General features: G+C 42.6%; 1 protein-coding gene across 1 annotated transcript; it reads left to right on the top strand.

Moving 5' to 3' along the window:
* The first annotated feature begins 2,465 nt into the window (after positions 1–2,465).
* Positions 2,466–12,098, top strand: LOC109937643. The gene is made up of 6 exons (XM_020536145.2): positions 2,466–2,525; positions 3,400–3,553; positions 5,125–5,256; positions 7,227–7,362; positions 8,788–9,194; positions 10,996–12,098. The coding sequence occupies exons 2-6, from the start codon at positions 3,550–3,552 to the stop codon at positions 11,016–11,018; spliced, it is 702 nt and encodes a 233-aa protein (XP_020391734.1). The 5' UTR covers positions 2,466–2,525; positions 3,400–3,549; the 3' UTR covers positions 11,019–12,098.
* Positions 12,099–12,322: the final 224 nt, after the last annotated feature.

Below are 12,322 nucleotides of genomic sequence, written 5' to 3'. Positions count from 1 at the left end.
ATGTAAAAATGTCCTTCCTCACATCCTTCCTGTAACCCCTGCTCAAACCCTTGACAATGTATCCCCTGGTCATTGTACCATCAACTAAAGGAACAAGCCTTTCTCTGTTTTCTTTATTTAAACCTGTCATAACATTGTACACCTCAATCAAACTTTCCCTCAGCCTCCATTTCTCCAAAGAGAATAACCCTCAGTTTCCCCAACTTAATTTTGTAGAGAGGTTTCCTCATCCCTGGAACCATTCTGGTAAATCTCTTCTGCACCGTCTTGAGGTCCTTCATTAAAGTGTGCTGACAGGAACTAGATGCAATACTCAAATTGTGGCCTAACCAGCACTTTATAAAGGTTCCTCATAATTTCACTGCCTTTGGATTCAACACCAATATTTATGAAGCCTAAGATCTACTCTCTTAAAATATCCTGCCACTTTCAATCACTGCACTATTACAGTGTAGAAGGAGGCTGCTTGGCCCACCGTGTCTGCACCAGCTCTGTTGTTTAATGCCAATCTCTTTCCTTTACCCCATATCCCTACACACCATTTTTGTCCAAATAACCATCTAATGCTCTCTTGAATGTCTTAATTGAACCCGTCTCCACCACATTTCCAGGCAGTGATTCCAGACCCTAATTTCTCACTGAGTGAAAATGCTTTTTTTTTCTTATATCACCTGTTCTACTTTTGCACTTTAAATCAATGCCCTCTTGTTCTTGTTTCTTTTACAAGTGGGAACATCTCTTCCCTATCTACTGTATCTAGTCTACTCAACAACTGATGCACCCACCCATCCCCCACCCCTAAGCCATTTTAGAGGGCAGTTAAAAATCAACCACATGTAGGCCAGACCAGGTAAGGATCCCTAATAAGAGGACAGATAAATTAGTCTTTTTTGGGTTGACAAGCCATAACTAGTTTCAATGTCTAAGCAATTTAGATATATTAAAAAAATGTTTCTGACACTGACTGTTGAGGCCATAGAAAAATGAACAGAAATAGATTCACCAAAGCTTATGTTGGTCCTTTAAGAGAGTAATCTGGGGAATTGATCAAGGAAAGTGAATAAATGAAGTATTGAACATGTATCTTATATGTGTCTTCCCTGTAGAAGACTTAGAAAACTTCCCAAAGAGACTTGAAAATCATAAGGGCAAAGGGAGGGAGGAATTTAAATTAATCACAGGGATCAGTGTTGGGACCTCAAATATTTTACAAGCTGTTTCAATTACATGGATGAAGGGATCAAATGTATGGAAGCTAAATTTGACAATTACACCAAGTTAGGTAGAGAAGGAAGTTGTCAAGAGGAAGTACAGTGTCTGCAATGGGATATAGACAGCTTAAGTGAGTGGACAAAGATTTGCACAAAGAAGGGGCAAATGCGAACTTGTCTACTTTGGCAGAAGAAGAGAAGCAGGTATTCTATTTAAATGGAGAGAGATTGCAGAACTTGGTGATACAGGGGGCTCTGGGTAATCTAGTGCATGAATTAGAAAATATGCAGGTACAGCAAGTGATTGGGAGGGAATATGGAAAGTTGTTATTTGGAATATCTAAGTTGGGACATTTTACTGTAGCTGTACAAAGATGTGTTCAGGCCACATCTGGTGTACTGTGCATAGTTTTGGTCTCCTTATTTGGAAAGAAAAAGATATAACGGTGTTAGAGGCAATACATAGAAGATTCACGCCATTCATTCCTGGGATGAAGGGCTTACTTTATGAAGAAAGGTTAAACAGGTTGGACCTGACAGGGTTGTCCATATGTGGAATTCTCTTCCCTGGAAAGCAGTAAAGTCTGGGTCACTGAATTTATTCAAACTGAGCTGGATAGATTTTGGATAGGCAAAAAATTCAAGGATTATGGGAAGGAGAGGAATATGGGGGTTCAGAACCCCAATCAGATCAGCTACAATCTAACTGGGTAGTGCAGGATTGATGGACCAAATAGCCTAATTCTGCTCCTGCCAACTTTCATCAGAAAAACAATACTTTACCACTATTCACTGTTTTCTGTCCTTGAATCAAGTTGACACTCCACTCCATCCCATGACTTTTTGAAAACAACCCTTTATGTGATACTTGTCAATCCTTCCTCAAAATCTATAGATACCATCCATTGCATTCTCTTTTCTTCCAATTTTCTTCCAATTCCCTTAGATACAGACATGGTGTCAGAGAATTGGAGGATCATTCAAACGGTGTGTAAGGATATACCTAGTAACTACAGGCCAATCAGTCTAAACCTTTAAAAGGTTTTAACAGCACTAATTCAGGATACAATTAACAGTCACTTGCAAACATGTTAATTAATTAACGAAAGCCAGTTGGAGGTAAATCATGTTTAACTAGCTTGATTTGAGTTTTTTTGATGTGGATAATGTGGCTGATATAGACTTCCACAAAGTATTTGAAGAAGTGTCACATTAACAGACTCGCCAGCAAAGTTAAAGCTGATGGAATAAAAGGGCATTGGAAGCATGGATAAAAAGTTGCTGAGTGACAGGGAACAGGGTTAATGGAGACAGGTATACCCTAACAACAATCAGTTCTATGACCACTGCTTTCCTTAATCAACATTAATGACTTGGGCTTGGGAGCTGGGAGGACAGATCACAGTGTTAAACTTGGGGATGCAGTGAACAGTGAGGGGAATCGGTTTAGACTTTAGGAGGACTTAGATAGGTTGGTAGAATGGACGGACAGGTGGTAGATGCAACTTGATGCAGGGAAGTGCGGCAGGATACATATAGGAAGAAAGAATGATGGAGGGTCACGAGTCTTTGGAACCCTCTAACTCAGAAGGCAGTGGACGCAGCCATGTTAAATTGCCTGTAGTGTTCAGGGATGTGTAGATTAGGCAGGTTGTAGAGGGATGGCTCTGGGTGGGATGCTCTGAGGGTCGGTGTGGACTTGTTGGGCCGAAGGGCCTGTTTCCACACTGTAGGGATTCTATGATTCTTAAGACAGAAGTAGATAGATTCTTGGTAAACAAAGGAGTGAAGAGGTGTTCAAAATCATGAGAAGTCAAGGAGTAGATAGGGATAAACTGTTCCCAATGGCAGAAGGGTTGAGAACCAGAGAACACAGGTTTAAAGCGATTGGCAAATAAACCAAAGACAGCATGAGGATAACGTTTTTCTGCAGTGAATGGTAAGGATCTGAAATTTACTCTCAGAAAAGATGACAGAGGCAAGGTTTGCAAGAATTTGTGAGCGCCCAAACAGTCAAACAGTGTAGGGCTGTAGGGGAGAGGTGAGTGAGTGGGACTAGCTAAATTCCCCTTGCAGAGAGCCAACGTGAATTTAATGGGCCAAATGGCTGTAGTGCAACCATTCTATGATGATATATTTAGACACAGCCTCTCAGAACCACATCCTCCTTCCTCTTTCCATCTCACAGTCCATGACGTCTGCAGTTTCCACATTGCTTTTGCTTTAAAAGCCCTGACCCGAGGTATTTCCAAATACTGTCTGGTAGAACAGCAATTTGGTGAAGATCAGTGGCAGGCAGCTGCTGAAAGTATTCAGTCAGTAAACACAACTGGAACTGATGTGTGAGTAACTGTAATTGAATCCCTTTCTGTTATACTCTTTAACTGTTGCTAACTCTCCATCTGTAATTAATTCAGTCACTCTTGAAGTAGGTAGCTCTCCCCATTTTTAATTCTGTGTTACTCTCAAACTGGCTGTGTTTAACAATAACTGTGTGTTTAGACTCCCTAACTATATTGAACTCTAACTGTATTACACTCTAACAAGCTATGTGTAACTATAACTCTCTCTGTTTAACTCCATAACTCTGTAACTAGCTGTGTTTAATAGTAACTCTTGTGCTTAACTGCATAACTCTTATTTTCTAACTAACATACTCCCCCAGTGTTTAACTCTAAGTGAAGGTTATTATCATTGTCTGTCAGTGTATGTTACATGTCTGAGGACAGGGAAAATTTCACAGTATTGATACTGATAAAAGAGGCAGGTCAGTCTGTATTTCTCTTGACTCATTAAGCCTGTTTCCATCTTCTAAAAACTTTCTCAACCAAACCTTCTGAAACACCTTCGACAGTGTTAGCAAACTGACAGAGGAATCAGTCACTTCTTGGAAGTGGCAGGGAAGAAGCTGGGATGAGGAAAAGAAGGGAAACCATGGGCAAGGCAAGAGGAGAAGCTGGGATCTGGGGAATGGGGTAAGATTAAGGGAAAGAATGAAAGGCTCTCCAGAAACCTCTGAATTCAGGGCCAGTCTGTGGAGGATAGAGGGAGCATCTCAACAGTCTAGGACAGGAAAGACATCACAAACTTGAGAGCGCTTTCTTGCAGGCCACAGGATTGAGGACCCTTTCTACAGCAGTGTCTCCTTGCCAACCTGAAGGTTCACGCCTGTTTCCCTCTCCTGTGACAGTTCAGGTCAGTCCTTGGAGGATAAGAGAGAGCGGCGAGTGAAGAGGGAGTTATAGGGGAGTCACATATTGGAAGTTAAGACCAACCACGCCTATTTGCCCACCTCCTCCCTCAACAGCAACTACTCACTTTCTTCTCCAATCTCTCAATCCCAACCATCCACCTGGACACCTTCACCTCAATCCCATCTACCCACATTCTTACCAAATCCCACAATCAACATGTCCACCATCACCTCATATTTCTCAACATCCAACTACTGAGCTCATCATCATCTTCTCACTATACTTTTGAATTCAGCCATTCAACATTGTCACTTTATCCCCCAATCCCATCTTCTTTCTAAATGCCTCAATCTTACCTTCTTCCCATATCCCTTATACCACCTTCCTTCTAAATCCCTCAATTTCACCTTTCTCCCATATCCCCTAATCCTAACTTCTTTCTAAAATCCTTAATCCCACTTTCTTCCTGTTTCTCAGAAATCCTTCACTTGAGAAAAATCTATCTCAGATCTATTAGCATAGCTCCTTTCTTCCATGGGAGTCTATTCTATAACTCACTGCTTCCCTGTTTGCAAATGCTTCCTCCGCATTCCCTTCCTGCTCCAAGTGACTTCATTTCTATTTGGTGCCTACTTCTGGTTGATGATTGTCGGCACACATGAGCCTTAATAAAAAGCTGTGTTTATGCTGGATGTAATGAAATGTGACTCATTCTTCAGGGTGTTGGATGTGGGGCTTTACAGAGAGCTGTGATCCGAGGATGCTTATGATCAAGAGGAGGTCTATATCGGTTCTATCTAATGGGCTGCAGTTTCTGATTTTGGCTGGGCCTGTGACTGGACAACAATCTGGTAATGGTCACTCACATTGATATGGTCTTTTTTTTTTTAAACTCATTCACAAGATGTGGGCATTGCTGGCTGGACCAGCCTTTATTGCCTATCCCTAGTTGCCCTTGTGAAGGTGGTGGTGAGCTACTATCTTGAACCACCACAGTCCATTTGGTGTTAGGTACACTCATAATGCTGTTAGACAACCAGTTCCAGGATTTTGACCCAATGATATAGTCCTAAGACAGGATGGTATGTGGCTTGGAAGGGAACCTGTAGTTGGTGCTGCTCCCATACTTCTGCTGCTCTTGTCCTTCCAGATGGTAGAGGTTGTGGGTTTGGATGGTGCTCTCCAAGGAGCTTTGGTAAATTTCTGAAGCACATGTCAGCCAGATAGGGTAAAAATGGCAGATTTCCTTCCCTTCTGGCCATGGGATGAACTAGAAGGGTATTAAATAATAGCCATTGATTTATTTTATGGTCACCATTATGGACATTAGTTTCAATTCCAGCCTTAATCAACTAAAGTTAGCTGCCATGGTGGGATTTGAACTGATAATCCAAAACATTAGTCTGGCTCTCTGGATTACCAGTCCAGTGACCACTTTACTACTACACCATAATCTCCCATTGGTCACCAAAACACAAGCCTTTCCTTCCTGCCATTGAGCCAATTTTGGATACAACTGGTCATTTTGACGTCAGATCCCAGGCATTTTTTTTGACCAGTCTGCATGTGGGACCTGGGCAAAAGCCTTGCTACGAACCACGTAAACTACACGAAACAGATGACAGCCATCAATATCCTTGTAATCTCCCCCACAAAACTCAAGGTAGTCAAATATGACCTTGCTTTAACAGATTGAGATAGATGGTTTGATAAATCAGTGAGTTTCTAAAAGATGACTTGCACTGACCCTCAATTTTTTCCAAGCATTTTTCTAGCATAGAGGTTAAGCTGGCTGCTTGGTAATTACTTGGACTATTATTATAAATTGGAGTGGGTAGTTAATATTCGTCTCTCTTTCTGTGCTTAATGATACATGAGGCAGACAAGTTACGTATGCATGATCTTCCTAGAACAGGTTACTGGGGGCGTGACTCCACATCAAACATGGTTGACTAGGAAACTCTGTGCTCTTACTGCCTGCCATGTTGGAGTACATTATGAACGCACCTTCTGGGACCATCAAGTTCTGGAGTATGTCTTGAACCTGGAGCTGCTGGATCAGAGATGGGGATGCTGCCCAGTGTAGCACAAGATCTACCCAGTTAATATTAGGCTAAATATTAACCAGTGGTCTAGTGGTAAGGCCCTTTGTCTGGGGAAGGAGCTTCGGTGACCCGAAGACCTTCAGACATAGAGGGAGAAGTAGGCCTTTCAGCCCACTGAGTCTGTACTGCATTCAATGTGATCATGGCTGATCTGATGACCCTCAACTCCACTTTCTTCCCTTTTCCCCATAACCCATGACTCTCTTATTGATTAAAAATCTACCTCAGCCTTGAATATACCTAATATACCAGCCTCAATAGTCCTCTGCAGTAAAGAATTCCACAGATTCACTGTCCCCTGAGAAAAGAAATCTCTCCTCCTCTCTGGCTTAAATGAATAACTCCTTATTCTGAGATCACGCCCTCTGGTCCTGGACTCATCCTCAATGGAAACAACTTTTTTCTTCTACCCTGTCAAGTCCTTGTGTCTCGTACGTTTTAATAAGGTTGCCTCTCGTCCCTCTAAATTTCAGTGAGTACAGGCTCATCCTACTCAACCTCCCTCCAAGAAAACAGTCCCTTCTAACCTGATGAATCTTCTCTGGTCTGCCTCCAATGCTAGTATATTGTTCCTTAAATAAGGGGCCCAAAATTGTTCACAAAATACAGTGGTGGTCTGACTAGTGCCTTGTATAGTTTTAGCAAACCAAACTCTGCAACTTTGACTGGTATCTGAGGCAGTGAGTGCCAATCCATCTTTAACACTGTTGTTTCAGGTATGGAGTCCCATGCCCTCTCAGAGACTCATTCAATGCCTGTGGTAGCTGCCCTGGCCATGTGCTTGTCAGCAATTCTCTTCCTGCTGATGCTCTGTGTCCTCTTCACACCCAAGGTGATCTCAAAATACTGCAGGTAAGTCCAGGCAAAGCACAGTAGACTGATCAGAAAACACCAGATGTTAGATTAAAGGCCTAATGCAGGGTGTCTCAAACGTTTCTTTCCGCCGTGTTCCCATTTGAATGTTTCACACTTGGTGGGGCTCCAGAATGAAATTTTGTGTGGAAGTAGAGGGTGGGGTGGTTCAAATAGCAGGTATACAGGCACAAGATGTAACCAAGACACCTACCATTTTGCTGGCTTTGTTGATATCAATGATTCAGCCTCAGAGCTCACTGGATTAGGCCATGCCCATGGGTTTAAAAAAAAAAAATCACTAAAAGCAGCCTCACAGCTGATCCCAGGATGGTTGAATCTGACTTGCTGCCCCACATTACTGCCTTGGTATGCCAGGCATCATTGCTTATCCCGGGACTTCTATCCCACGGTTTGGGAAACTCCGGACTGAGCGGTGAAATAAATCTGGTGCAAGAGTGACAACAGGGAGTGCAGACAGAGGCAGCCAGATTGCAGTTTCTCTCCTTGGAGAAGGATGAAAGGAGATTTGATAGAGGTATTTAAAATCCAGAGGGGTCTAGTAAGAATCGATGGAGGGGAACTGATCCCACTAGTGGAAATGTCAGTGAATGCCAATTTATGGTGACTGGAAAAAGAACCAAACAGGTCAAGAAAAACTGCTTTATGCAGTGAGCAGTGAGGATCCTTAATGCACTGGCTGAGAATATGGTGGATGCAGACTCAATGGAGGCTTTCAGGAAAGAATTAGGTAAGCAGTCAAATAGAAATAAATTGCAGAGCTATGGGATTGGGAACCAGCTAAGCTGTCCTTGCGGAGAGCTGGCATGGATTGATGGACCAAGTGGTTTTCCTCTTTTTATTTAATCTATTTTCCTAATCAACCTGTTCAGAGATATCATTACACACCTCTGCAGCAAGTAGGAGGCAATGGCCTAGTGGTATTATCACTGGACTGTTAATCCAGAGACCCAGGTAACGTTCTGGGGACCTGGGTTCAAATCCAACCACGGCAGATGGTGGAATTTGAATTCAATAACTATCTGGAATTAAGGATCTAATTATGACCATGAATCCATTGTTGGAAAAACCCATCTGGTTCATTGTCTTTTAGGAAAGGAAACTGCCATCCTTACCTGGTCTGGCCTATATGTGACTCCAGACCCACAGCAATGTGGTTGATCCTTAACTACCCTCTGGGCAATTAGGGATGGGCAATAAATGCTGCCTAGCCACCAATCCCATGAATGAATTTTAAAAAAAAAAGACCCGGGTCTCCCAGTTCAGGGGAAGGGACACTACCACTGTGCCAAGTCTCCCTCTGTATTGTAACTATTCTATGATTCTACAACAGCAGCTGACAGCAAGGGTTTAGAACTCAAGAGCTGAGTGATGAGCATCACGTATTGGACAATCTCATTCCAGGTCCAGAAGAAAGCCCGAGGATTGCACAGCTCACGGTGACAAAATATCCCTACCAACCTACGAGGAAGCAGTGTTTAAGGATCAAGTAAAACTCTGCCAGCCCTCGGAGATCATCTCAGTGCTTCCAGTTGGACCACACAGTTTGCAATGCAGCCCTCAGACTGTGCAATGCCAAATGTTAAAGGACTCTTTTTACAAGAGTCACTTCAGTCCTTCTTACCAAATGGACATGGCATTAGGTGGCACAATCCTGTTGGGTGAGACTCAGCTTAAGGACCTAGAGGAACCTCCAGCTTATCAGGACATCTACCCCAGACGGACAGGCACAGACTTGCATACGGAAACGGAGAAGCATTGGATTCTGCCACTCAAGGTTGTCCCTTTAACTGCCAAATGTGAATTACCAGGTATTAAAAATTACTTACAGCACAACAAAGGACCAAATTGGTTCATGTTGAACATGCACCTGTTTGCAGTTCCACACAAGTTCAACTTAACTTCTATACTCTTCAATTCTCTTCCACTAGAACTGAACTCCAGTGTTTTGTTTCACTTCTTTTGAAGTGGCCTTATTAACCACTCAACCCCTCAATCGCTCTTCTCCTCAATCTTATTTGTGGCCTCCTTAATATTCTGATTAAAAAGTAATATAGAAGGCATGGGCATAGTAGACAGTGAAGAAGGTTTTCTTAGATTATAGATGGATCTTGATCAAACGGGTCAATGGGCAGAGAAATGGCAGATGGAGTTCAATCTGGCTAAACGTGAGGTATTGTATTTTAGGAAAACAAACAAGGGTAGGGCTTATACGATTAATGGTACGGCCTTGGGAAGTTTACAGAACTGAGGGACGTAGGGGTGCAGGTGCCTAATTCTTTGAAGTTTGCGTCACATATAGGCAGGGTTGTTAAAAAGGCGTTTGGCACGCTTGCCTTCATTGCTCAGTCCTTTGAATATAGGAATTGGGAAGTCATGTTGAGGTTGTACAGGAAATTGGTGAGGGCGCTTCTAGAATACTGTGTCTGGTTCTGGTGACCCAGTTATAGGAAGTATATTATCAAGCTGGAGAGGGTTCAGAAGACATTTACCAGGAGGTTGCCAGGTTTTAGTTGTAAAGAAAGGCTGGATAGGCTGGGATTTTTCTCGCTGGAGTGTAGGAGATTGAAAGGTAACTTGATAGAAGTTTATAAAACAATGAGAGGTACAGAGTTAATGTAGTTGTCTTTTCCCCAGGATGGAGGATTTCAAGATTAGGGGGCACATTTTTAAGGTGAGAGGAGAGAGACTTAAAAAAGACATAGGGGCCAATCTTTTACACAAAGGGTGGTTCACGTGTGGAATGAACTTCCTGAGGAAGTGGTGGATGTGGGTACAATTACAACGTTTAAAAGACATTTGGACAAGTACATTAACAGGAAAAGTTTGGAGGGATATGGGCCAGGAGTAGTCAGGTGGGACAAGTTTAGTTTGGAATTATGTTCGGCATAGACTGGTCTGACTGAAGGGTCTGTATGACTCTGACTCTACTATCTTACACCTATCTTAAAGTCCATTGGTCAATTACATGCCCATTCTGCAGTTCTAGTCATTTCTTGCAGTACTTGGTCATATCCTCCTCATATTAATTATGCACCCCAATTTTAGTGTCATCCACGAATCTCCAACGTTACAGTTTTTATGCAGCAATGGTTCCAATAGCACCTTTGTTTTGGGCACACCACTTCTGACCATTTGCCAGTTTGAGTAATTACTCACAATCCCTACTCTCTGTTCTGCAGCCAGTTTAATATTCATTCTGATATTTCAAGGACACTCTCCAATGATACAATTAACATCTATCTAGTCCAGTTCCAATCCCTATCAAGACAAGTGGGTAACAGTACGAAGCATGTCAAAAGCTGACAGTGGATTTAGTCAATGTCATCCAAACGTAGTGCAAATCAGCGCCATCTGAGTCACTGTCCAGACAGTACCCTCCCAGTGCGGATCTAGATGGTACTATCCCAGTGATGGTCTAGACAGTTACATAGCAATACATGCAGTTTTAAACAGTACCATCTCATCCCAAACATCGCCACTACAGAAATCCCCAATGACAAACTGAAAAGTAGTTGGTTAATGAGATTTTTTTTCTTGGAAGTTAAGTTACTGTTTTGGCACCTAATGCCGGCCTGTTCAAATTTTGCTGTATGTTTTCTTTTTTGGCAGCCACTCCTTCCCTGGAACTCTGATGTTGCTCGAACCTGCATTTCCTGCAGCAAGCACGCAATCCATATCCTGCTAAACTGACGAGTGAATCAATATAAACACACTTTCTGCTTGGAAATAAAATTGGACCCAACAATGTCAACAATCAGGAATTTATAGGGTATTCCTGCAGTTGCTTTGGAACATTCATTCATGGGTTATGGGCATTGTCAGCAAAGTCAACATTGTCACTTATTCCTAACAGCCCTCGAAGACAATGGTTAGCAGTGCTCTTGAAGCTCTGCAGTTCGTGCAGTGTATGCTCACAGGCAGCTAATCCAGGACTTTTACCCAGCAACAACAATGGAACAGGAAGACATGTCCAAGTCAGAACTGTGGGAGAATTGGAAGAAAATGTTCAGGCAGCAGAGTTTACAATGTGGCTGCTGCTCTTGTTGCTCTAAGTGGTAGAAGTTGTGGGTTTGGAAGGTGCTGTTTAAGGAGCTACAAACAGTCAACAGCTCAGTCAGAAGTGCCAATCAACAGGGCGCAGTGATAATGTAACTGAAGTAAAACTTTGGGTATTTGATGCTTTCGTGCAGCTGTTTAATATTCAGACTGCACATGATCCCTTTAGAGTTCCCTGAAACTCTTGTCTACACTGGCCATCACCTTCCTCTTCCACTTCTGGTTTTGGTGTTTTGTCAGCATTTTCCTGACTGTTTCTGCTGGCTTCGCTAACTCAAAGAAGTAGCAAAACTTCCCGAAGGTTTGAGTCTGCTGCTGTCCCTTACAGCTCTCAGAGTTGGAAGTACAGCACCCCTTCATGCTCAGGTTGTTTGTTACCTTTCATGGGTGTTCAACTACCAGAATGAGAAGGCAGGTGAGGTCTGGGCTAAACCCCTCTGAAAATGACAGAATTATGGTAATCTGGAAGCAAAGTTAAAGACCTGCTTACCCTGTGAAAATAGATTGCTTTGGTAAGTGTGTCGTGATCCCTGCCATAGATTATCTGGAAATAGCCAGCAGAAGGCAATTACAGCTTAAGTGCTTGATTTAGTTCCATTTTCCTGTTTCTTGTTACGGGTTAGTAGAAATAAAAACACTCCAACTTGTTTTAGATACACGGTGTCTGGTTGTCAAATCAAATTGCTGATGGAAAATTGGTGGAACTGAACAATGACTTTGAAAAGAAAAACAGAAGCAGGAATGAAAGCAGAAACAAGGCTCAATCAAACTTAGCCAGATGCTTCACACGAAGGACACTAACTCAGCAAGGGCCTGAGTCACACAACAGTCAGGTGTCTGAACAGCTGAGTGTGTAATTTCACTATATCGGGCACACAGC

This window comes from Rhincodon typus, chromosome 39 (assembly GCF_021869965.1).
Source record: "Rhincodon typus isolate 14 chromosome 39, sRhiTyp1.1, whole genome shotgun sequence".
NCBI classification, from domain to species: domain Eukaryota; kingdom Metazoa; phylum Chordata; class Chondrichthyes; order Orectolobiformes; family Rhincodontidae; genus Rhincodon; species Rhincodon typus.
Note: the sequence above shows the minus strand (reverse complement) of the source record. Positions and strands in the feature narration are given on the sequence as shown.

What these genes read in the sequence shown, in the direction of transcription:
- LOC109937643 (XM_020536145.2), top strand. An exon ending in TGTGACTGGACAACAATCTG is followed by an intron (nt 5,257 to 7,226) that starts GTAATGGTCACT and finishes CTGTTGTTTCAG; the next exon opens with GTATGGAGTCCCATGCCCTC. An exon ending in TGCCAAATGTGAATTACCAG is followed by an intron (nt 9,195 to 10,995) that starts GTATTAAAAATT and finishes CTTTTTTGGCAG; the next exon opens with CCACTCCTTCCCTGGAACTC.